This window comes from Scyliorhinus torazame, chromosome 4, assembly GCF_047496885.1.
Source record: "Scyliorhinus torazame isolate Kashiwa2021f chromosome 4, sScyTor2.1, whole genome shotgun sequence".
Classification (NCBI taxonomy): Eukaryota; Metazoa; Chordata; class Chondrichthyes; order Carcharhiniformes; family Scyliorhinidae; genus Scyliorhinus; species Scyliorhinus torazame.
This window is the reverse complement of record NC_092710.1, coordinates 141,275,971-141,301,907: the sequence shown is the minus strand read 5'-3', so window position 1 is coordinate 141,301,907 and position 25,937 is coordinate 141,275,971. Positions and strand designations below refer to the sequence as shown.

The window sequence follows — 25,937 nt, the reverse complement described above, 5'->3', positions numbered from 1 at the left end:
TTGAGTGTGACTGTGTAGGTTCAGAAGATCAATGATAGGTTTGGGATGGATTGAAATATATGACTGGTCACCGAAAAGAAAGGGTGAGAAAGTGGAAGACACGGCCAAGAAGAGAATGGAGGTGGGGATAGACTTGAAAAGCATTTGGAGGGGCATATACAAAAGTGGTCATTGATTTATTTTTCGAAAATAAAATCAAAAAGCTTGGAAGACCACACAACACAACACAAGTTTTTTTTAAGGCAGTTGGATATGGAGCTGTTCATTCATAAAGAATCATAATGAATCTGCACTTTGTTTTAGTACTGATAAATTAAAGCTACTTCAGCAAAAGCTACTGATGGAATATTTGAGTGCACAATGTGATGCTTCACCAAATGCATGATGCAGCCGACTGGCTCTTTGAAAATAATTTCAGATTGGCATTCCTAGTAATGTTCGGAGAGATCCACCCAGTAAAATAGCTAATTTTACAAAGAACAAATATTTTTAGCAAATTACCCACATTTGAAGTGAACATCAGTTATTTTCATTGTACATGCTTTTAATTATGGTTGCATCTTTGTTATGGTGCGACCAAAGATTATGAGGCATATATTACCCCTGCTGTTCACACCAGAAAAATAAATCATTCCTTTCCAACCCATAGATATATTACAAAATTGCTAATTCCCAGGTTTTTCAATTCTTCAACCATCGGCAAACTGAAGTTGTGGATCAGCTGGGTGTTACAGAAATCAATGGAAGTGTAAATCAAGTCATTATTTTTAATAAGCAGCAAAACTGCAATGTCTGTACTATGCCCAGACAGAAAGTTGAAAATTTACCCCTTGGCATCACTATACTTGGGCTTACTAACTAGCCAGAAATGAGGAAAAACTGGCCTCGTTTTTCAGTTAATTTTGGAAGGCACATGTGTGGAGAACTTTATTTGGCTCTAATGGCTGATTCAGCAAATTGCTTCCCAACACACATTTAATGCATGAAGATAATTAAGTCAAATTATTGGAGAGCTACTGGTTCCCATGAAGATATTGAAACAAGACACTTCCAGGGAGGAAGGGTCATGGGACAAATTCAGAAGGGAGATTGTTTTGATTATTTTAATTTCCTCCAATCAGAGTCACCAAAAAGAGGAACCAAGTAAATTACATTAATTTTAATATGTGTATAGTTAACACAATTGCTAGAATATTGCCATTAAACTCATACACTCCTGATCTAATATCTTTCTTATAGTGCCCTGTCTATATTGGCTAATTTATTTTGCTTTCTGATTAAAATCTATCAACTTATTTGCATGCCTCTTCCTAATTTCTATTCCGTTTCAGCATTGGAACCTAAGCCCTTCTTCATTTCTCTTCTACAGTCTCCATTACCTTCCCAGCTTTGACCATGTCCCCTTTGTTATCTTAATTATCTCTACCACAACCATAATATCTAAAATAAGCAGTCTTAACCCCTGCTTGATTTAATCCCTACATCTCACTAGTAGTTTTCTCTTTCTGCATTTGAAACATTCCTTGCCAGGTGCTGAATGAACTTTGCCATCTCGGGAGCAGTTGCTTCATATCAAATTATGAGAACTAATGAAATGCTTTCCAGGTTTCACAATTCTTTTAGGAAATGTAATTAGACTTTTAATGAACACATAGAGCTTTTTTGCTATGCCAAACACACTGCGTCAAATTGTCCATCCAGGGATAATATCTGGAGCATTAACTGGCATTCCCTTTGAGGAAGAATAAGGAAGGGGGTGATCCAATGTATTCAGTAGCCAAGTGTTGATTTACTACAGATTGGGACCTCTGACATTTATGTCTGTCAAAGTAGTCAGCACTGAGTGAGCAACAAAAAATGTCTATTCGGGAAAAAGTGAGAATATATAGATTATTTTGGCAAATGCAATTTAAGTAACAAAAATACACAGGGTGAGAGCAGTCAATATCTGGGCCCTTCAAACTCTCTTTAAGGAATCTCTTTGGTATAGTGGTACACTGGTCAGAACGACTGCCTCACAAATCCAGGGAGCCAGCTTCAATTCTGGTCTTGCGTGATTCCCCCTGTGTCTGCGTGGGTTTCCTCCAGGTGCTCCGGTTTCCTCACACAGTCCAAAGATTAGATGGTTAGATGCATTGGCCACGCTAAATTGACCCTTAGTGTCCAAGAATATGCAGGTTAGGTGGGGTCGCTGGGATAGCGCTGGGGAGTAGGCTTAGATAGGGTGCTCTATAAGAGGGTCGGTGCAGACTCGATGGGCAGAATGGCCTTCTTCTGCACTGTAGGGATTCTATGGGCGTGATATTCCCAAAAGGGAAGAAAGTCCCCGAACGAGCGCATTTAGTTGCGTGTTTCTCGGCACTCGCAGTGGCGAGAAACACATGGCTATTCAACGTGACTTGTGTTGAATAAGGGGCCTGACTCGGCCGCACATAACCCCGTTTTTTACAATGGGTAGATCCGTTTGCCGAAACTCCCCGTTGTAGCGAGAGACGCCCCCGAAAGAATCCCCAACCTCCCCCCCTTCCCCCCCCCCCCCTCCTCAAGCCCAAACGCACCTCCCACACCTACGCCGGGCAAACCCGGCCCAATTGCGCCATGCAAAAAATGCCAGCCTGGTAGTGCCACCTTGGCACCTTGCCAATGCCCGGCTGGCACCCAGCTGGTACTGCCAGGGTGCCAGGCTGGCACTGCCAGGCTACCCAGGTGGCATCAGCAGTACCAGGGCACCACCCTGCTCAAAAGGCATGTAGCTGGGAGCCTCTGATCCCCTTGGAGATGACCACGGGTCCCGTTCGGTCTGGTCCCCGAGGCAAAGGAATTGATTCCCAAAAGCCATTGTGGGCGGGATTCACCTTGCAACATCTCACGAGATTGCATAGAATATCGCGAGGCATTGCGAGCCAGGTAGATCCTGGCAGCGGAGTCTCCTGAATTCTAATGGCTACGCTGCTTTTCCAGCGCAGCCTGGCCAGAGGATCGCGTCCTATGGTTCTATGGAATATGCCGAAGGCATCTGGGTTCTTGTAGGAAGACTTCTGGCCAATCATAATGCATCTGTCGTGGAAGAGTTGGTGCAATTAATGGGGCCTGTATTATCCCTGGAGTCCATATCGCATGGGGCAGGTATTAAGGTTGAGTTGTCCAGTCCTGAGTGACATTGATGGGCCTAAATTACTTGTGGTTTGCAAAAACAAGCCGCAGACTATAGCTGCTTAGTTGATCTGTTTGTCATATTGTCTGTGATGTAGCATAAACGCGCCGTAATGAGTTACATCTTTCAGAGGCTCAGGGGAGGGGTGGGCCGCCATACAGCTGGAAAAGTTTCATAGTTTCAACTGCATTGTTAACTGTTACACGTTGTCCCTTCTGTAGCTACAAGCCATTTTAAATGTTGGATTGTAGTTTTGTGTGGATGCCGACAAAGAGTAGATTATAAATAGCCAAATTAAGCGCATTCCTCATTAATCACCTCTCCTCAATATTTTCATACGGGTGTTTTTTTTTGGAACATGAATTCTGCACTGAGACAAAAACAAAATTCACAGCATGGTTATTTTCTTGTTTCTAGAAATCAAGTACAGTGTCTAAGTTCAAAAGATGAGCATGGAATGTTGTGCAGGAATTTTTTTATATTGGTTTTTAACTCATTCTTTGTCAGCTGAAGAAATATTGATACTTGGGAGAAGTAATAAAGAAAATATAGCTTTCAAACAGAATGTGGAGGGCTTTCATGATCCTGAGTAATCTAGAGAGTTGTTTTCTGCAACTTTGCAAAGTATTTGCCATTCTTCCAAATTGTTAAAAGGTTTAAACTACTGCATGAAACTATAATTACTCTCAGCACAGATTCATTCATCACAGAACAGGCGACAATGAGAGAGATTGCAGTGTAACTGGTATGTCGTGCAAAATCAGTTAACAGGGATGATCTTTACTATACAGAATCCTGAGATCGAGGTGGATGAGAATGGAACCCTGGATCTGAGCATGAACAAGCAGAGGCACAGAGATGGCAGTTGTGGTAGCAGCAGCAGCACTGGCCTGCTGACTCCATTAGAGCCAATGTCCCCACAGCGACAGAGCATGATGGTCAACAAATGCTATACAATGAACGAGAGTGATTGCTGGGACTTTCCGGTAGACTACACCAAAATGAAACCTAGGGTGATGGACGAGGACGATCCCAAAGAGGTATTTGTGAAAGATGGATGCAAAATAAAGCGACAGAAAAAAACCTGAGTTTTATTGATTATGCATGGTGTGCAAAAAGTAGCATTAAGAGTTTTTCCATCATTTGCAAAGAATTAGGATGCTTTTTTGACATCCCTTTTTATTTCCTCTGTATTTTCATTTTCAAATATTCATCAGGGAGCATCATTGGAGACACCTCTCAGATTAGTCCTACTGTACAAATTAACATGTCCACGAAGATGAAAGTGAAGCACTCTGTTTTAAACATGGATATCAGCCGATGATAATAATTCACTCCCTTTACAGTTGGAATCAGTAAATTCACCATCTACTGCTTTGACAATGTCATTGGGACTGGTTTTGAACAATGAAAATCAAAAAAAAAGGGAAAGAAATCAAACAGATGTTCAAGTTAATCATAACCATTTGTGATAGCGTGATTTTTATGAAGGGAACACTGATAGTTAGATTCCCTCTTGAAGCATGACTGACATTTTGACAGGATGAGATGTGCCTCCCATGCATGTCAATTTTTTTGCAGTTAAAGATGTACAATTGGAAAGTATGGCCCAATATTGGCATTTGTGCTTGAACCTGTATATTTATGTTTGCCTTCAATGGCAGAACTTCTCTTATTTTTCATGCTGCCCAGGCATTTTTAAATTGCCTTACATCAGCTATAATCTAATTTGTACGACAGAAATAAAGAGAGAAGAGCACACTGCACCTTAGCCAATAAAGCACCGTTAATGTTTTGGATGTGGTGCTTCAGTTTTGGGGAAAAATATAAACACAAGTTATTTACCAACATTTTAAATTTCGCAGTTGCTGACGACTTGCTGTGTAATTTCATAATGTTCTCCACTTATTTCGGGTTTTCGGCATTTGGGGATTTTCACTTTATTTCTTACCAGAGGGATTAGGTGAGAAATTGAGTTCATTAGCATCCAGTTTTTGGATGCTTTAAGTACCTTCAGAGCTCCAGAATGGCACGCATGGCATCCATGCACACCTGTGGGTGAATCGTGTCAGGCAGCAATTTGGTGGAGGTGTTATTGTATGCACAAAGAATATTTGCCAGAAGCATGCAGAGTTTATGTGCAACACTGATATGATACCAGCCGTACCACTTTGGAGTTCAAAATTCCAGTCAACACTATTTAAAGGGATCATCATCTACTTGCAGGTTATATACTGGTTGGTGTCTTCTAGCAGTTTCTATGTACAAATATTTGGTGCTTTCTGTAGTTGTTTGATACACTATCAACTACCACAAAGATGAGAGTAGTGGAATAATTGAGGCTTTATTGAGCAAAGATGTTGTGCCTCCTGTAGCTGCCACCAGAATGGCTGCAGCACCGGTGAGCACACACATTTATACACCGCCTACTGGGCGGAGCCAGCAGGCAGGGATTTACCCCCGTACCTCAAGTATATGTGTCTTACCGCAACACACATAATACAGCTAGTGGTGACGACCACATTCACCCCCTGTTACAAAAGAGTCCGGTGGGGGTGGTGGAAAATGTTTTACAAGTTCAGTCTGTCGGGAGCCTTAATCCTCCTGTGATCGCCTCAGTCCTGGTGGTGATGTGGGCGCCGACTTGGTCACCTGTGACTCCGGGAGCGTGTTGTCCTCGTCTTCGTCACCCCTGAGTGGAACCAATGGGAGGATGGATCCTACTGGGACGACGGCTGCGGTGAGGTTCGCTGGGGGGAGGGGGAGTGGCACAGGGGTGAATGAGGCAACTGGAGGGGGGTGGGAGGGGTCGGGTCGGGGGCCATGGGTGGGGATCCAGCGGGTGCCAGGTCCCGGAGGGAGACTGTGTCCTGGCGCTCGTCGGGGTATGCCACGTAGGCGTACTGCGGGTTCGCGTGTAGGAGGTGGACCCTCTCGACCAAAGGGTCCGACTTATGGGTCTGCACATGCTTCCGAAGGAGGACGGGTCCAGGAGCTGTCAGCCATGTTGGGAGCGAGACCCCAGAGATGGACTTCCGGGGGAAGGCAAAAAGACGTTCATGGGAGGTTTTGTTAGTCGCGGCGCAGAGGAGCGATCGGATGGAGTGAAGCACGTCGGGGAGGGCCTCCTGCCAGCGGGAAATTGGGAGATTTTTAGACCACAGGGCCAGCAGGACGGCCTTCCAGACCGTCCCGTTCTCCCTCTCCACCTGCCCGTTTCCCCAAGGGTTGTAGATGGTCAGCCTGCTCGAGACAATGCCCTTGCTGAGCAGGAACTGACTCAGCTCATCACTCATAAAGGAGAATCCCCGATCGCTGTGGACGTAGGTGGGGAAACCGAACAGAGTGAAGATACTGTGGAGGGCTTTGATGACCGTGGCAGAAGTCATATCGGGGCATGGGATAGCGAAAGGGAACCGGGAGTACTCATCGACCACATTCAGACAGTACGTGTTACGGTCGGTGGAGGGGAGGGACCCTTTGATGTCCATGCTGAGGCGCTCAAAGGGGCAGGAGGCCTTCACTAGGTGCGCTCGATCTGGCCGGTAGAAGTGCGGCTTGCACTCTGCGCAGACCTGGCAGTCTCTGGTGACAGTCCTGACCTCCTCAATGGAGTAGCGCAGGTTGTGGGCCTTGATGAAATGGAAGAACCGGGTGACCCCTGGGTGGCAGAGGCCATCTTGGAGAGCCAGGAGTCAGTCTACTTGTGCGCTGGCACATGTACCGCGGGATAGGGCGTCAGGGGGCTCGTTGAGCTTCCCGGGGCGATACAAAATCTCGTAATTATAGGTGGAGAGCTCGATCCTCCACCTCAAGATCTTAGCGTTTTTGATCTTGCCCCGCTGTGTATTATTGAACATGAAGGCAACCGACCGTTGGCAATTAGGAGAGTGAATCTCCTGCCGGCCAGGTAATGCCTCCAATGCCGCACAGCTTCCACAATGGCTTGGGCCTCCTTTTCAACTGAGGCGTGCCAAATTTCGGAGGCATGGAGGGTGTGGGAAAAGAAGGCCCTGCCCGCCTGGTTGAGGGTGGCGGCCAGAGCTACGTCCGATGCATCGATCTCGACCTGGAAGGGGAGGGACTCATCGACCACGTGCATCATGGCCTTGGCAATGTCTGCCTTGATGCGGTTGAAGGCCTGGCAGGCCTCAGCCGTCAGGGGAAAAACTGTGGATTGAATGAGTGGGCGGGCCTTGTCCGCATAGTTAGGGACCCACTGGGCACAGTTGGAGAAAAACCCCAGGCATTGTTTCAGGGCCTTGGGGCAGTGGGGGAGTGGGAGTTCCATGAGGGGGCGCATGTGGTCGGGGTCGGGCCCTAGGACTCCATTTTCCACGACATAGCCAAGGATGGCTAAGCGGTTGGTGTGGAACACGCATTTCTCCTTATTGTATGTGAGATTAAGGAGCTAGGCGGTCTGGAGAAATTTTAGGAGGTTAGCATCGTGGTCCTGCTGATCATGGCCGCAGATGGTGACGTTGTCAAGGTACGGAAAGGTAGCCCGCAGTCCTTACCGATCAACCATTCGGTCCATCTCACGTTGGAAGACCGAGACCCCATTAGTGACGCCGAAGGGAAAGCTAAGGAAGTGATCGAGGCGGCCATCTGCTTTGAACGCAGTGTATTGGTGGTCCACCGGGCGGATGGGGAGCTGGTGGTAGGCGGACTTCAGGTCCACTGTGGAAAAGACCCAATACTGGCCAATCTGATTGACCATGTCAGATATGCGTGGGAGGGGGTACGTGTCGAGCTGCATGTACTGATTGATGGTCTGACTGTAGTCAATGACCATCCTGTGCTTCTCCCCAGTCTTTACTACTACCACTTGGCTCTCCAGGGGCTGTTGCTGGCCTCAATGATGCCTTCGACCTGATGAAGGTTCTGTCCTGGGCACTGTACCGTCTGCTCCTGGTGGCGACGGGTTTGCAATCCGGGGTGAGATTCGCAAACAAGGAAGGTGGACTGACCTTAAGGGTCGTGAGGCTGCATACGGTGAGCGGGGGTAGGGGTCCGCCAAATTTTAAGGTTAAGCTTTGGAGGTGGCACTGGAAGTCCAGGCCGAGTAACAGGGCAGCGCAGAGGTGGGGGAGGACGTAGAGCCGGAAGTTGGTAAACTCTACGCCTTGGACGGTGAGGGTCACGATGCAGTACCCCCGGATTTCCACGGAATGGGATCCGGCGGCCAGGGAGATTTTCTGGGTAACGGGGTGTACCGCGAGGGAGCAGCGCCTTACCATCGTGGGGTGGATGAAGCTCTCTGTGCTCCCGGAGTCAAAAAGGTAGGACGTCTTGTGCCCATAGATTTTCACCGTTGTCGTTGCGGTCACGAGGTTGCGGGGCCGGGATGGGTCCAGGGTGATCGAGGTGATCTGCGGCAGCTGCTGGGAGACCCCAGGCTGGTCAGCGGTGGTGGAGGTAGCGGCAGGCGATGAATGACCAGACGTGGTTCCAGACGAGCAGGGGTCCTGAGGCGCCGTCCAAAATGCCGCCGAAGATGGCGGCACCCACGGGCCGCACGTGGTCTGCAGGGAAGAAGGTGGCAGCGCCCACGGACCGCATGTGGCTTGCGAGGAGGAAAATGGCGGCACCCCTGGGTCGCACGTGGGGGGTGTAGGAACGCTGAGCCTTGAAATAGCGGCGACCGACTGGGCCTGGCACACAGAAACAAAGTGTCCCTTCTTTCTGCATCCGTTGGAGGTTGCGCTCCGTGCCGGCAGCGCTACCGGGAGTGTTTGTTCTGCCAGCAAAAATTGCATTTGGGCCCCCCCGGGGTTGGCTGGCTGCCGCGCGGTGCAGGGTTGCGGTGAGCTGGAGTCGGTAGCTGGTGAGGTCCACGATGCCCATGAGGGTGCCGTGCGGTCGGGGGCGTACGACTGGACGTTATGGGAGGCTACTGTTAACGAGTTCGCGAGCTGTCTGGTTCCCGCAAGATCAAGGTACCCCCTTCCAATAGGCGCTGGTGGATGCACGCAGACCTCATGCCCGTAACGAAGGTGTCTCGGATTAAAAGTTCTGTGTGCTGGACTGCCAAAATTGCCTGGCAGTCACAGTTCCTCCCCAGGATGTGCAGTGCACGCCAGAAATCGTCTCGGGACTCACAGGGGAGTTGCTGTCTCGTGGACAGTAGGTGCCTGGCGTATAGTTGGCTGACTGGCCGAACGTAATGTCCCTTCAGGAGCTCCATCGCTTCAGAGTAAGTGGGCGCATCCCGGATGAGAGAAAAAATGGCAGGGCTCACCCGTGAGTAAAGGACTTGGATCTTCTGCGAGTCCGAGGGTTCCTCAGCGGACGTTCAGAGGTAGCTTTCGAAGCAGCCTAACCAGTGGTCAAAAGCGGACGTAGCATTGGCTGCTTGAGGGCTCAGCTGCAGGCGATCAGGCTTGATGCGATGATCCATCATTTTAAAAATCTTTGCTCAATAAATTGATGCACTATCAATTACCACAAAGACGAGAGTAGTGGAATAATCAAGGCTTTATTGAACAAAGATGTTGTACCTCCTGTAGTTGGAACCAGAATGGCTGCAGCACCGGTGAGAACACACATTTATAGGCCGCCTACTGGGCGGAGCCAGCAGGCAGGGATTTACCCATGTACCTCTATTATACGTGTCTTACCGTAATACATATAATACAGCTAGTGGTGACTACCACATTGTTTTAAGTGGGAAAGGTTTAGAGTGTGATGTGGCGGGTGCTGAAAGAGCCTTTGCTAACCATGGCTTCTGCACAAACTGAGTGACACACTTGTGTTATACTCCATGTCTTGGAGAACGAACAGGTGCGAGGAGAAAGACGAGGAAGCAAAGGAGGAAGGAGCCATGTTCACCCAGTGTGTTCATGTGCAAAATGTCTGTGCCTCAGGGTGGACATGCTCACTAAAATCTGCCACATGCTGCAGCCTCAAATGCACCTTTAAAGAAGGGGAAGAATGGCACTGAAAATGACTGTGAAGGTTCTGTGTTTCTGGCTCTTTTCAGGTGGAGCTAGAGATTTTTGCAACACCTTCCCGAATTCTGTCCACTGTGGCAGAAGCAAGTCATTAAGACTCTCTATTCACTGACAGCTAGCTACATTTCATTCTTTCCTGCCAGAGGCATGTAGGTAGAGTGGGCATAGGGCATAGAGCTTTGCTAGAAATGCAGCCTTTCATTGACTGCTTCCACATTGTTTTGGGAGTGCTGCATCTTGACTCTGTAATGTACTCTGTGTACTAAAGAAGACAATACGGGTTGTCCCCAATCGGAAACCCTGGCTCAACCAAAAGGTTCACTCCCTGCTGAAGTTCCGGACAGAGGCGCTCAAGTCTGACGACCCTGACCTATATCAGAAATCCAGGTACGAAGTACGGAAAACCATCAGGGATGCAAAAAGACAATTCCGCATCAAACTAGAGTCCCAGGCCAACGACACTAACCCACAACGACTATGTCAGGGCCTATACAAGATCACAGGCTATAAAGCAAGGCCAGGCGGAATATGTGAGGCTGGGGCATCCCTTCCCGATGATCTGAACAGGTTCTATGCCCGCTTTGAGCAGTCAGCCAATGCCACCCGCCACAACAGCCCTGGACACATCCATACCCATTATTACAGCCTCAGGGGTAAGAGCTGACTTCTTGAAAGTGAATTCGCGGAAAACGACGGACCCTGACGGAGTCCCTGGTCAAGCACTCAGAGCCTGCGCAGACCAGCTGGCGAGTGTATTCGCAGATATCTTCACCACCTCAATCCTCCGCTCTGAGGTCCCCATCTCCTTCAAGAAGATCACCATAATACCAGTACCAAAGAAGAACAAGGTAGCGTGCCTCAACGAGTACCGACCGTGGCCCTAACATCTGTGATCATGAAATGCTTCGAGCGGCTAGTCATGAGACGGATCACTGCCAGCCTCCCAGACGGTCTCAATCCACTGCAGTTTGCCTATCACTGCAATGGGTCCACAGCGGACGCTATCCCACTGGCTCTGCAATCAACACTCAAACACCACGACAACAAGGACACCTATGTAAGACTGCTGTTCATAGACTACAGCTCCGCCTTCAACACCAATATCCCAACAAGACTAATAACCAAACTCTGCAAACTTGGACTTGACCCCTCCCTGTGCAGCTGGATCCTCGACTTCCTCACCAACAGACCGCAATTTATCAGGATAGGTAACAGCACCTCCTTCACAATAGTCCTCAACACAGGAGCCCCGCAAGGATGTTGCTCAGTCCTCTACTGTACTCCCATGACTGTGTGGCAAGATTTAACTCCAACTCAATCTATAAGTTTGTGGATGATACGATTGTGGTGGGCGCATATCAAACAACGACGAATCAGACTACAGGAGGGAGATAAATCACTTGGTTCCATGGTGTACCAAAAACAACCTCTCTCTAAATGTTGGAAAGACAAGGAACTGACTTCAGGAAGCGCAGCACGATACACACTCCCATCTGCATCAATGTCTCTGAAGTGGAGATGGTCGATAGTTTTAAGTTCCTGGGGTCACCATCACCAACAGTCTGTCCTGGTCCACTCACGTTGATGCAACAGTCAAGAAAGCCCAACAACGTCTCTACTTCCTATGGAAGCGAAAGAAATTCGGAATGCCTGCATTGACTCTCACAAACTTCTACAGATGTGCGATAGAGGGCATCCTCTCCGGCTGCATCACAGCCTGGTATGGCAACTGCTCGGTCCATGATCGCAGGAAACTGCAGAGTGTGGTGAACTCAGCCAAATGCATCACACAAGCTTGCCACCCCCACATTGATTCTGTATACACTTATTGCTACCTCAGGAAGGCAGACAGCATTATCAGAGACCCCTCCCACCCAGGCATTGCCTTCTTCCAGACCCTTCCATCAGGCAGAAGGTACAGAAGTCTGAAGACTCGCACATCCAGGCATAGGAACAGCTTCTTCCCAATAGCTATAAGACTCCTCAACGACTCCCCCTCGGACTGATCTGTTCCCTGTAAGATCACTATTCACGACACCCTTTGCTGCTCTTGCTCATGCATTTGCTTTGTTTGGCCCCTTGTTCCACACTGTAACCAATCACTGTTTTGTTGATGCACCATTTGTCAATGTTCTCTGTTGATTATTTTTGTATCTACTATGTACGTACTGTGTACGTTCCTCAGCCGCAGAAAAATACTTTTCACTGTACTTCAGTACATGTGACAATAAATCAATCAAATCAAATCAAATGTAATGTACCAGAATCAAAAGGGATTTCACTCCCTCAATATCTAGCTGGTGTATGACCATAGGCAGTGAATGGTACTGATCATTGCCTGACATCCTGCCAGCATTCATGATGTCTTCGTTCTGAAGCTGTTCGCTGTGCCATCTGAATTGAGCTATCACAAAAATCCAAAGGGCAGCTGCTGTAAGACAAGAGCTTCCTCTGATCATATGGCTGCTGAATCCAATGTGCAACTCACAGACACATGACAAGAATTACTACAATGGCTGGATTCTTATATCCTGTAAAAATAATTTGGGATGGTACCGTTTCTGAGCCCCAACCCCATGTTTACCAGCAACGAGCTCACCAACACTTCTCGGAGGAGGCCTCCTAATTGGCCACCTCTGCCTCTGATGTCCAATTATGGGTGGCAGGCGCAATCCTGATGCATCATCCCCAATCAGAGAGCCTGCAGCCTTGGAACGACAATCACCTCACTGGCAGAGGTGGGCACTGCAGCTACAGGATGGTGACCATTAAGGGGCCTCCATCTTGAGGCACCCTCTGAAGACGTATTTACTTTTGAAAATTATAATTGTGACCACAGCTTGTTTAGCACAGGGCTAAATTGCTGGCTTTGAAAGCAGACCAAGGCAGGCCAGCAGCATGGTTAAATTCCCGTACCAGCCTCCCCGAACAGGCGCCAGCATGTGGTGACTAGGGGCTTTTCACAGTAACTTCATTTGAAGCCTACTTGTGACAATAAGCGATTTTCATTTTCATTTTTCATTTCAGCTGCCAGGCTAACGCATGGAGGGGAACTGAACAAAGCCTTGCAAGTACCTCGGCCATCCCTGGCAAGCCACCTCCAGACACTTGCTGAGCCTTGGCCTCAGTGAGGGTTATTGTTCAGGGGAGCATCCACAATCTGCCTACAGTTGGACAGTTAATTATTCAAGTTGGCTACTCAACACTGCTAGGAATTTACCCACTGACTTCAACAAACGGTGTGTGACAAGATTGTTCTGAAGGGGGAACATGTTGGACCGCTGTCCCGAAGCCCTTGTATCTAAATTTTCTCCGGGCCACGCCTCTGTGGGACCGGAACGATTCTGTCCAATGAGAGCAACTCTGCCATATGCAGCATGATTGAGCAGACCATGCTCACATGCTGAGAGAGCGCTCCCGGTGATTGGACCACTTTGGAGGAACCCTGCTGTTCTCAGAAGAGTAGGTATTGATGCGACCATCAATTTGCACGAGACGGAGAGTTGAAGTGAACAGTGGTTTTAATCAGCTAGAAGTGTGCCTGCCTGCGACTGCTCTGTACTGAGTGCCACCTACAGGCTGCAGATCTATATACCACTCCCGAGGGGGTGGAGCCATAGGCGGAGCCCACAAGGGCACCAACATAATACAATGTAATGTAATGTAATACAATGGTGGGCCACAGGCGGTGCCCACAAGGGCATCAACATAATACAATGTAATGTAATATAATATAATGGTGAATGGTAGCAGTAATACATTCGCCACAAGGTGTCAAGATTTATGTTACTCTGATGTGTTCCATCAGAACAGAATAACCCTTGGGAAGCACGGTGGTGCAGTGGGTTAGCCCTGCAGCCTCACGGCGCTGGGGTCCCAGGTTCGTTCCCTGGCTCTGGGTAACTGTCCGTGTGGAGTTTGCACATTCTCCCCGTGTTTGCGTGGGTTTCGCCCCCACGACCCAAAGATGTGCAGGGTAGGTGGATTGGCCACGCTAAATTGCCCCTTAATTGGGAAAAATTAATTGGGTACTCTAAATTTGTAAAAAAAAGAAAGAAGATTAAAAAAAAGAACAGAATAATCCTTGTCACCACCTATAAGATGAGCAGCTGAGGAGCAGCAAGATGAGAAGGAAAAAGAGCAAAATAAGAACAAGTGGAGCAGAGGTGACAACATCTGCTCTTGAAGAATTTATCTGAGTGAAATACCTCAACTCTAATTCCCCAACATTTCCACACTTTATTTTCCCTCTGTCACTGACAACACAGTGGGCGCCATCCTCCGGCCAGGCTGCGCCGGAAAGGCAGCTCGCCACGGCGCAGCCTGGTCGTTGGAAGCCGCGAGAACTCGCTCCCAGGATCTACCCGGCTCGCAACGCCTCATGAGATTCAACGCAATCTTGCGAGGTGTTGTGAGGTGAATCCCACTCACAATGGGTGGGATCACTTATTGGCAAATCTGTTTATTACAGTGAGGCAGTAAGCCTTACAGTAATGTGCAGATTCCCGAGGCACCTGAGGCTTTGGGATTCAATCCCTTCACCTTGGAGACCTCGGGCGAGCGCCGTTTGGTACTGGTTCCCACAAATGGGAACTAGATGTAACGGCAGCTGTGGGAGTCTACAAGGGGATCGGAGGACCCCAGCTGCGTGCCCTTTGGACAGGGTGGTGCCCTAACACTGGTGCCACCTGGGTACCCTGACAGTGCCAGCCTGGCATTGCCAAGGTGCTCAGATGGCACTGCCAGGGTGTTGGATTGGCACTGCCGTATTGCATTCAGGAGGTCAAGAATTCTGTATTCTTGAGAGGGGACAACTGGGGCGGGATTCTCTCAGGCCGAGCCGGTTCGGAGAATCGGCAATCGTGACGGTTTTTCACGCGACGCCGGTCCGACACCGTTTCGCAATTCTCACAACCAGCGAAAACGGCGTGATCGTAATCGGTGCCGCGCTGCCCAGAGAATCGCCCGAGGGGGTCCGTTCATCAATTCTTCGGGCTCCTGAGGATTCTGCGGCCCGGATGGGCCGATGTCCCGATGGTGGGGCCACAGGTCACCCGGCGCCGTTCTAACCTGCTAATAAAAATCGTTAGCCGCTCGTGCTGGCTGACGGTGCGGGAGCAGGAAGTGAGGGGTCAGCGTCTGTCAGGACGGGCACGGCCATGGCTGTGGGCGAGGGGCCTCCGTGTTCGGGCGGGCGTGTGGGCGACAGGGCCGCCGGCCTGGAACGGCCCGACAAGGCATGGCGGCGCCAAAGCCACGGCCATCATTATGGCGGCCAGGCTGATGGGCACCAACCCCGGGCGCTGGCTGAGCGCAAGCCTGCCGGACATGCGCATGGGTGCCGGACCCCCCAAGGGGCGGCCATCCTAGCCAGCGGCACCCACTGGCGGGTAGGTCCAGGGCCGCACCAATGGCAACCCCCCCCGTGAGGGCAGTGCCACCCAACGGTGGCGCTAGCTTGAGGGACGGGCAATAGTGGTCGGAGCACGGAGGGTGTGGGAAGGGGGCTGGGTGCATGCGTGGCGTAATCAGTCAACCGGGGCAGACATGTAGCCCATGTTCGAGGGATACCCCCCAACCGACTGAGGAGCTGGTTGCTGGGCGACAAGGGTTACCCGCTGCGGTCATGGCTGATGAAGCCTATGCGGAGGCCACAGACTGACGCGGGGAACCGCTACAATGAGGCCCATGCAGCAACCAGGGGTGAGGTCGAGAGGTGCTTCGGGCTGCTGAAGATGCGTTTCAGAACCCATCGGAGAGGGTCGGCCGCATCGTTGTGGCCTGCTGCGTCCTCAATGATATAGCCCAGGAGAGGGGCAATGTGCTGGAGGAGGAGGAGGAGGCAGAGGGTGATCCCGAGGAAGGGGCCGCCTCTCCAGATGAGGATGATGAGGAGGAGGGGGGCAATCAACGTGACATGGGGGCTGGATATGGACGCGAGGCTGCACGGCGCCACTGGCGAGGTGCTGATTGCCGCACGTTTCACCAACTAGGGGGGTAGGGGCTAGCTGAGCAGGGGCACTGGCACCACCTCACCACCCCACACCCCCACCTCCCACAACACCCTTGAGACGCACCTCCCACACCACCCACCACCCTTAGCTCCCATGCGACCTCATGCACCACACCCCTCCACTGTAGCACAACGGGCTGGGCTCGCATGATTGCTTGCGGAAACGGGTGTGATCGATGCCATGGAGGATGATGACAACCCGCTGTGCGATGAGCTGTCAGCTCCAAATCGTTAGACACTGTCTGACTTATGGCCACATCTGCACCCTCCACCTGGGTGGTCCCTGTCTGCGTACTGTGCACTCCATCGCATGGCCCTGTCGAACCGCTGGGATCGGGGTGGCGTGGACGTCTGGGGTGGGGGGGGGGGGGGGGGAATTACACCCACATGGGCTCAACGTTCCATCGCCCCTCGAACACAGGGCACTCAGTCCCCTACCCGACCCCGCAGGCATCGGACATAGCTCAGAGGCAGCTTGCATTGGTATAACAGTGAGTTTAATTAGAAAGGTTACATCCACGTGCCCTAGCCCCTATAACTAAACTGTGCCCTGCACCCGTGCCAAATTACTAGGTGTCTAACTTCCTGGCCTTACGGGCCCTACCACTACATCTCTGTGCATCCCCAAATGGTACAGCAGGAGTGGAGGCGGACTGCTGAGACTCCTGCCCTGTGACTTGGCTCCCCGTCGGCGCTCGTTTCCTGGGGCAGCCCAGCTTGGATGGGCCAGGCTGCTCCTTGGGCATCCTGAATGGGGTGGTGCCACCCTGGTCCACCCACTGCCCACCAGGTGCACCAGGGACGGAATGGGGTGAGTCCGAGGTGCCGCGGTGATCTGGGACCTCGCCTGTAGGAGTCACTGGCACAGGCCCGAGAACCTCCTCCTCCCTTGGGGTGCCCGGTGGCCCCCGGGCCTCTCTATGGGACGGGGGTGCGAGCGGAGACTAGCCCCGAGCACCACCGACACCCCAGTCCTGGAGGCCCCCTATGGTATCGACCAGGGTCCTAACGTCAGCTGCGATGGAGCCCAGGGAGAGGGCCGTCCCTGCCTGGGACTACACCACCTCCACCTGGGCTTGTGCGACGCCATCCAGCATCTGGCCAATGCCGTGGATGCCCTCAGCGATGGCCTGCTGAGACTAGGCCATGGCCTGCTGAGACTGGGCCATAGCCTGCTGAGACTAGGCCAGACCACGGAGCGCGGCAGCACTGTCCAGCTGGCTCTGGGTCATGGCTGCCTGTGAGAGGGAAGCCCTGTCCTGGGCCACGGATGACGCATGCACATGAAGCCCCACGCCTTGCATAACCTGACCCATGGCCGACACCGTTGCCCCCATTGCCTCCACCGGGGACGCCATCCGTGCGGTGTCGGCCTGGATGGCAGCCATGACCGGCACCACTCCCTGCTCCTGGATGCGGATGGACTCCTCCACCTGCGTCTGCAGCTGCTGGAAGCCGACCGTCATCCCGTTGTCTAGTTCCTGGGTGTCCAAATGTATCGGATCTACGGGTGGGTCTGGAAAGTCCAGGAACCCGGGAACCATCTGGTTGGCAGCTGGTAGCTGGGGCCAGTCTGCCCTCCAACCGTCCGGCCCCTCGGCTGCTCCTACCTCCACCTGCTGTACCGGTCGACAGCTGTGTGGTGCGCACCAGTGAGTGTCCCGAAGCCTCATCACTAAAGTGCCCAACTGCAGTGAGAGTCTCTGCGATGGTGGAGGGTGTGGGTGATAGCAGTGACACAAAGTCCAGGTCCTCATCGGAGCCAAATTCGGGGGTCTCCTGCGTCGACCCTTGGCCCTATGGTCCCTGTGTTGCCCCCATCTGATGGTCACTGTCTAGTCTGTCCGTCAACTGGATTCCCGCCCTCTGTGTGTCAGTGTCCTGGGTGTCGTGTGTATCTGTGTCCAGCGTCTCTGAGTCCTGGCTGTCGGTGTCCGGGTGTCCGTCCTCTGTGCATCAGTGTCCTGGCTGTCTGTCCTTTGTGCGTCGGTGTCCTGGGTTTCAGTATCGGTGGAAGAGCTTCCTTGCCGACTGCCCTCCCCGCCGTGGCGTGCGTCCCTGGGAGCCTCTGGGCCTGGCACTGGTGGTGGGCGAGGTATGCCAGACGGGCCGGGACGACCGACGGCAGGTCCTGGAAGACACAAGGCAGCATGTATCGTTAGACACGCGGACTGGGGTGAGGGGGTGGAGTGGAGGGGGTCAAATATGGTGAAGGGGTGGAGTGGGGGGGGGGGAATGGGGTGAAGGGGTAGAGTGGGGGGGGAATAAGGTGAGGGAGTGGAGTGGGGGGAGGGATAGGGTGAGAGGGTGGAGCCAGGCAGGGGAGTCTCACTTGCTGGTGCACCTCCGATCTGGCAAGGGGCAACCTCCCGATCCCCGGCTCTGCCAACGAGGTCTAGCGCCCTCTGCTTGTGGATGGTGAGGGGGTGCAGTACAGGTGGACCCCCTCCAGTTCTCTCACGCTCCCTGGGATTGTGGGCGGTCTTATCCTGGGGGGGTGGGGGGGGGGGGGGTGAAAGCATCAGAGTTAGGCGGTCCGCTGCATGCTGCGCTGATGTTGGTTAGATGATGGTATGGGAGCCCGGGGCACCCGGCCAAAATGGCTCACATGGGTGGGTGCAGCCCATGTGGGTCAGGTGGGGGGTTTTGCACTTCTCCTGGGGGGGGGGGATACTTTCACATGTGTGGGTGGTGGGAGTGGGGTGGTGCCAGGGGCACGTCTCTGTGTACCCACCCTGGCTGCCCTGGTCAGGACGTGTATCTTTTTTCGGCACTGTTCGCCGGTCCATGGGGTCTGCCCCACTGCGCTGACTTCATTGCCCACCTCCCTCCAATTACGCCAGACTGTGCTGCTCGGGTGGCGGTGCCCCCACAGGATCGCCCTCTTCTCCTCAACTGCGTCCAGCAGCGTATCGAGGTCGTGGTCCCTGAACCTCGGGGCGGCACGGCGGGCGGTGGCCATCTTGCGGGTCTCGGGACTGTGCGCCGCTCGCGCACCTTTAGGCGTCGCGGCGCCACGTCATTGACGCGTCCCGCGTATCCGGGTCTGGCGCCCCCCCCACCACCCCCCCCGCTCTTCTCGCGGCACCCGTGCTGGCCGCATTTGCGGGCTAGAATCGCTCCTCGGAACGTCCCGTTCACGCCGTCATAAAACACGACGGCGTTTACGACGGCATCAACACTCTGCGGCGTGATGGGAGAATCCCGCCCCTGGTTCCTGCTCCATGGAGCCACTGCCATTTCCCCTGGGCTCGTACCTCAGTGATCCTAATAATCTATTGGAAGGCAGTTTGCTGTACCATTGTGACACCCTGCAAGCTCTTTGCACACTGTAATCCACAGCCATGACGACAGCAGTCTGTGCTTCCACCACAGCACTCACATGCTAGGTGGCTTCTGCTTGTGCAAACATGAGACATTGTATTATGGTTGGATCGACAAATTAGTGAATGGAGTTGGCCATGTTGCAAAGTGTGGGCTCCAACTCTGCACAGATTCCTGCACCACATTGGATCTCCATGCTCCTTGACACTGGCCTCAAGCTTCTTTACAAGCTTCCCAAAGCAGCAAGGAATTTGTTGTGCATAACCATCAGCGTTCTTTGGTGGGCTATATGTTTGAAGAGCTCATCTGAGTCCTATGCAGCAGGATTCATATGAGACTTCACCCCCCCCAGTGAGCTGGCATATGCGTTACCCTTGCCTCCTGCCTGTCTTCAACCTGCATTTGCCTGATATCTCACCACGTGCAGATGTCACCTCTGTGCTATCGCCTAAGGTAAGCACAATGTCAGTGTCTGAGCTGGCAGCTGCAAGTGTGAAATGCGGTGCTGTGTCTACGTTATCACTTGTTTCTTGGATTTTCTGCCACTGCCTAGCCAGATTGAACTTCTTCAGTCTCTGAAAAGAAGAAAGCACAAGGATATGGTTATTGTATTGGGGGGGGGGGGGGGTGCCATAGGAAGCGATGCTAACCACTGCACCACTGTGCCACCCCGCGGAGGTGCATTCTCATACAATCACCAGTTGGTGAATGATAAGAGATTGCGGATTGATAGTAAGTGAGAAGGAAGATTGGGTATGACGATGGTTTCAGCTCCACCGCTGACTAAGACCTCTGAACTGGCGGTTCCAATAGTTCCTGTCAACATCTCCTTCATGGGGTTAGGAGATGAAGGCACGGCTGTCATTCTCCAGTTAGCTTTTGCTATCTCCTGTTGGACTACCATGTCCTACGTGAGAGGGGGATGTATGTCAGTGAGTGTCGTGCAATTTGTTTGGCTGATGTGGTGTTCATAGAATCACAGAATCTCTACAGTGCAGAAGGAGGCCATTTGGCCCATCGGGCCTACACCGACCCTCTGAAAGAGCAGCCTAACTAGGCCCACTCACCCACCCTATCCCTGTAACCCCATAACCCCACCTAATCTTTGAACACAACAGGCAATTTATCATGACCAGTCCACCTAACATGCACATCTTTGGACTGTGGGAGGAAACTGGAGCACCCGGAGGAAACCCACACGGGGTGTATGTACAGACAATCATCCAAGACTGGAATTGAACCCGGGTCCCTGGCGCTGTGAGGCAGCAGTGCTCACCACTGTGCCACCATGCAGCCCATTATGGTTGAGGGAAGTGGCTATGAGGCTTTCGTCAGTGCTAAGAGTGCAAGGGTGAGGTAAAGCATGTGAATATTAGTTATGATGCCTGAATTACAGAAATTATTGTTAGATGAATGGTGGGATGGTGTTGAATTGAACAGTGGCCATTGAACATCCGACAGCACTGCGTTCAGGTCCTTGCGTTTTGACTTCTGGCATTAAACACCAGAGTGTCAATTTCATAGCTTTCTGAGTGTGTGTTTGGAGGACCTCCTCGGCCCCAATAAATATAGGACACCTCTCCTCCTTTCCACCTCCTTCATCAAGACCCTCCAAGTGCTGCTTGTGAAAACCTTGGAGCTTGTTTTCTCTCCCCTGTTGTGTCACCCTTGGCTCTTTGTCAGGTCCGATTCTCTTCATCCATAACTCCCAGCACCTGCTGCAGCCACAATGCACCTCCCTTTTAAGCAATGCTGGCTTGGCACAGATATTCAAATGAACAGGCAGTATGAATTTTGCCTGCTGCCTGCATTGTCATCAGCGAGCGCCTTAATAGCACATTGCGATCCTTGCATCTGTTTTCAGGGACTATGAAACTTAATAGCCATTGTTTTCGGTAAGCAAATCACACCACTTAAAGAGACATCGTAAATTCAACAGTGCATACAGTTGTCCAGATACATTTGGATGTGTCTGTTTCTGATGAAGTACATAGTTATGTAAATGAGAGTTTATCAGATTAGCAGGACAAAATTGAAAACAAAAATGTTGGTTTAATATGCTGCTCTCCACCATCTTCACGTTATCACTGGTACATGATTTTGATTCACCACTAGCGTGGATCAGAGGAAAACAAATGAAGACAAGTACATGTGACAGATGCGGTCATACTAGCTGTACTTTGGCAGAACCTATGGAATGATGTTGGAGGGAGTATGGAGATCTCTATCTTTTTGCATGCTTTTAAGAGTTTCCGTCATACTGCAAATGTTACACTTTCTAAAACAGTTGAACAAACATAAAAAAATGAAAGCCCCAGTTGTTTTGTGCCAAGATGTATTGAAGGTTCCTTCCTGCTCGTGTTTAGTTTGCTGATTAGCCTGAGCAATTTGTAATCTGGGAATTTCCCTCAGCTCCATATGAAGAATGGTGAGGTTGTATCAAAGAATGGTTCTGTAACTGCTGTCATTGTACCATCATTCCTTCTCATTTGCCTTTCTTTCACATGGGCAAAAATGCTGGCAGTTCATGTCAGAAGAGCATATAAATTATGAATGATAATTTCAATAGGGAGTGCTCAGTACAGTTTCTCATTGCAGACTATTATTGGCATTGACGTTGCTTATAATTGTTCAATTGGACTAATTGCTTTTGGCTCCTTCAGTAACAGAAAACCATACAAACACCTTTAGATCTGCGGAACAAGCTGTGACACACTGTGGCCTCTGAATTCAACACGTTATGAGAGGGAGTCTATTGTTTGCCTCATCTGTTTGCCTATCGAATAAAGTAGTATTGTCGGAATTCCCCATTTTTTTTTCTAAATGCAGTGGTGGGTGGTTACGGTGGCACCATTCCTGCTAGCCAGAATGGCGTGAACTCGCACCCAATTCCACGCTTGCAGCTCATAATTATGCACAAGCATCTCCGTGAATCACCTGGCAGGTCGGGAGCTGATTCGTCCAGCCGCTGTCAGCTTCCGGCTTTGAAGGCTCGGGAACCTTATGGAAACGCCAGTTCAGCGCACTCATGTCACTCCCTCCAGTCCACCAGTCTTCATCAGACTGTGCAGGATGTCCAGAACCCAGAGGCAAAAGCTAGCAGCCTCAAGAAGAAAACTGTAACCCACCATGCCTCGAGGCCTTGATTCCTGGAGTCTGGGCACAAAGGCATGTCCTCTACCCAAGGGAAGGCTCCAGGAAGCACAACAGCCTCACCTCTGACTGACAATCATGCCAGAAGCATCACACAGTGCAGGAAGTGGATGAATAATCTAATCTGCTCCACCAGTGTAAATCCTCTCTCAGCTTGCTCCACTATCAAACTCTCATCATGGCATCATGTACTTAAACAGCAGCTCTTGTTGCTGAGAAATTCATTGTGCATGAGTGACACACACTGATATTAATGCACAAGATAGCCAGCCACTTGCAACCAATAAGAGATATCTTGTGAATAGAAAATTGTTACACGTTGTTGATTGATACACACCAATTCAACAAAAGTATAATGAAAATTGTATTTTGGGTTTAACCGCCATGTGTGTTTCATGCAGTTGCTGCATTTGGATATTAGTTGTCCGTTCAAGCAGGCCACAGAATTTTAAGTCCAGGGATTAACAATATAAGTTTTAATAATATGGTAAATGTTATTGACTGCGAATCAACCTCTCTTGCCTAGAAAGTGAACAGTTATTCGTGTTGGAGACTCATTTCTTCTGTAATGTATTGCTGTTGGAGGTTTTAAAGTGCCGGTTGTTCAATTATAATTTTTTGCTTATTTTTCCTACGTAACTCTCTTTTCGCTCTCTTAATCTAGTCTTGTTTACCCTCTCTTTCTCGTTCTGTACCTGATATAACATTGAACCCCACCCTCACCCATTTCCTTCTCAGTTCTTTCTCTATTTATTTTTCAAATCTTTAATCACAGTGCTTAAGGAAATACACTATTTGTCCTGTTATTTAACAAGGTCCGAGATGCCTGGTAGGTGGCTGTCCATTCACACTTCCAGCAACTTTGTGGGCAAAAGATGTTAAAGCCGAAACATTCACAAACAAGTCAAATCACAGGGCACATTGTGACATTCCCCACTTCACAAAATCTGGCTCCGTGTTATCAGGATAACAGGTTGAAATTCGGGGTGGGATTCTCTGATCCTGAGGCTAAGTGTTGACGCCATTGTAAACGCCCGCATTTCCCGACGGCGTCAACATGGCCTCAGGATCAGCAATTCTGGTCCCTACAGGGGGCCAGCACGGCACTGGAGTGACCCACGCCGCTCCAGCTGCCAATCCCGGCATCAACTGGCACCGCGGGGTCTACGCATGCACAGTGGCACCGGCGCCAACGCGCGCATGTGCAGTGGCTCCCTTCTCCACGCCGGCCCCGACGCAACATGGCGTAGGGCTACAGTGGCCGGCGCAGAAGAAAGGAAGGTCCCAGTCTGAGAGGCCGGCCCGCTGATCAGTGGGCCCCGATGGGTGGGCCAGGCCACAGCAGAGGCCCCCCCCCCCCCCCAGGGGCGGACGCCCCCCCCACAGGCCGCACACGGACTCTTCCACGCCGAGGTCCTGCCGGGTACACCTGGCACACCTGGACGGCGCCGGTGGGACTCAGGTTTTTTGTTTGCTCGACACATCCCGGGCTGAGAATGGTCCCCGACCGGCGCTGCGCCAACCACGCCGGCGCCAATGGCGCCGATTCTCCACTCAGCGGGGAATCGCGTCCCGGCGTCGGGTCGGTGTGGCACGATTCACGCTGGTCACGGCAATTCTCCGGCCCAGCCCCAGGCTGAGAAAATCCCGCCCACTGTGTCAGTGGAAAATAATGGTATGTTATAATGGGAGAGCCATTAGTTAATTCTTAACAAATATTTTGAAAGGTAATTGACTATAAAATCTGGCACACTAATAATATGTATTTATACATTATTCGGCCCATAATTGACATTTAGGAAGAATCACTTACAAATCTGTGGAAAATAAGTTTCTAAGGGACCTAAAAGACCTCTCATTGAAAGTAATCCAACTTTTCCAAAATCAATTACCTTTATCCTGGAAACCTTTGGGGCATTTTTTACATAACCCAAGTACAGCCCTTAGCTGGCAAGAGCGTCATTGGACCTGATCAAGTGTTATGGGCAGGGGAGAGAGCCAAAACTGAACTGTTTTATATTCTTGCTCTCTGTCTGTGAGCAGATGTGTTTGGGTTTTTGAATTAGGATGTGGCATGGTTTCCCCAAACTCTCTGTTTGTGAAGTCAATGTTTAAAGTGACTCCTAGCAATCTCTCTTTAGGGTTACATCAGAAGTATAATTGATTCACACATTCAAACCTGGGGCATGATAACAAAGTCAAACACATGCACAAGTACATAACAAGAAGGTGAAAAGTAGAGTTTTCCAACTACCAGTAGCTTAAAAGAAAACCACAGGTATGGAGCTCAGTTTACGTAATTGCCAAAGTCCAGAAAGTTCAAGAACAGTGAGGGTTCCTTCATGGAAGAGTTACAGTTCAGACTGGTTCAATTACCTGAAGCAGGAGTTGCAGAATTCATTTAGAGTTGATATTGACACAGTGAGGTGAAGATGTTATACAGAGGCTTGATCTGCTCAGCAGGGGATAACCGGAATCTTCCAGAGAAACAGGCTTTATGGAGGCCTAGGGTTCATGTAAGCTGTTGGTAAGCCCGGAGTCTTGTTTTAATGTTGGCAGGCTTCGGATTAAATGGCAGACTGAGTTGTGAGTCTGGAAATATAATACTAAAATTTCCCAAAGGCCAGAAGCTTAAGCCATGTAATGTTGCCCATTATGAGTCAGTTGCAGGCTAACATGTAGTTTCTATGCCTCTGGTCAAAATCAGTTGTTCACCTCAGGAGATAGATTTTGGCTACTGGCACCTCTGCCGGTACAATGAGTTTGATGGCCCTCTCTTTGCTATAGGACTAGTCTGAGGAGACAGATCGTCTGTTGGTCCTTGGTTTTTTCATTGTAATGTGCCTTCACAATGAAAGGTGTGAGATTTCACAAGCATGAGGATTGAGCATTTGTCCTGTAACTGCTGTTGGAAAATTCCAGAATCTGTAGCCGTGTTGTGAATCATGGGACCCGTAGTCGCAGTCTTTTGATTCAGGAAAATCTGCCATCTTTCAGATGAAATATTAAAACTGAAGTCACATCTGACCTCCCAGGTGGATGTAAGTAATCCCATTGCACAATGTTGGGAAGAACAAATGATGCCAGAGAGTTCCACTGGCCTTTATTTATCCTTCATGCAACATCACTACAGCTGATTGCGTAATCATTATTGGATTTGTTTATGGGGGCTTGCTGTATGCACATTTTCTGCCACCTTCGCTGTATACAACAGGGGCTACATTGCACAAGTAACTGGCAAACACTTTGAGGTGTCCTGAGGCTGTGAAAGGTGCAATACACATGCAATTTATTTTCTTCCATTTCTTGCTCTCCTGCGGTCTGATTATTCTTACGACCG

The 25,937-nt window shown here is 50.5% G+C and overlaps 1 protein-coding gene across 11 annotated transcripts in view; it reads left to right on the top strand.

Annotated features, from left to right (window-relative positions):
* LOC140410506 (myelin transcription factor 1-like protein) overlaps positions 1 to 25,937 on the top strand; it is a 676,895-nt gene that overhangs the window by 537,024 nt on the left and 113,934 nt on the right. For all 11 annotated transcript variants that reach the window (XM_072498671.1, XM_072498674.1, XM_072498670.1 and 8 more), the window contains one exon: positions 3,946 to 4,194. In XM_072498671.1, coding sequence (XP_072354772.1) covers positions 3,946 to 4,194 — 249 coding nt within the window. The remainder of the gene's footprint in view (positions 1 to 3,945; positions 4,195 to 25,937) is intronic.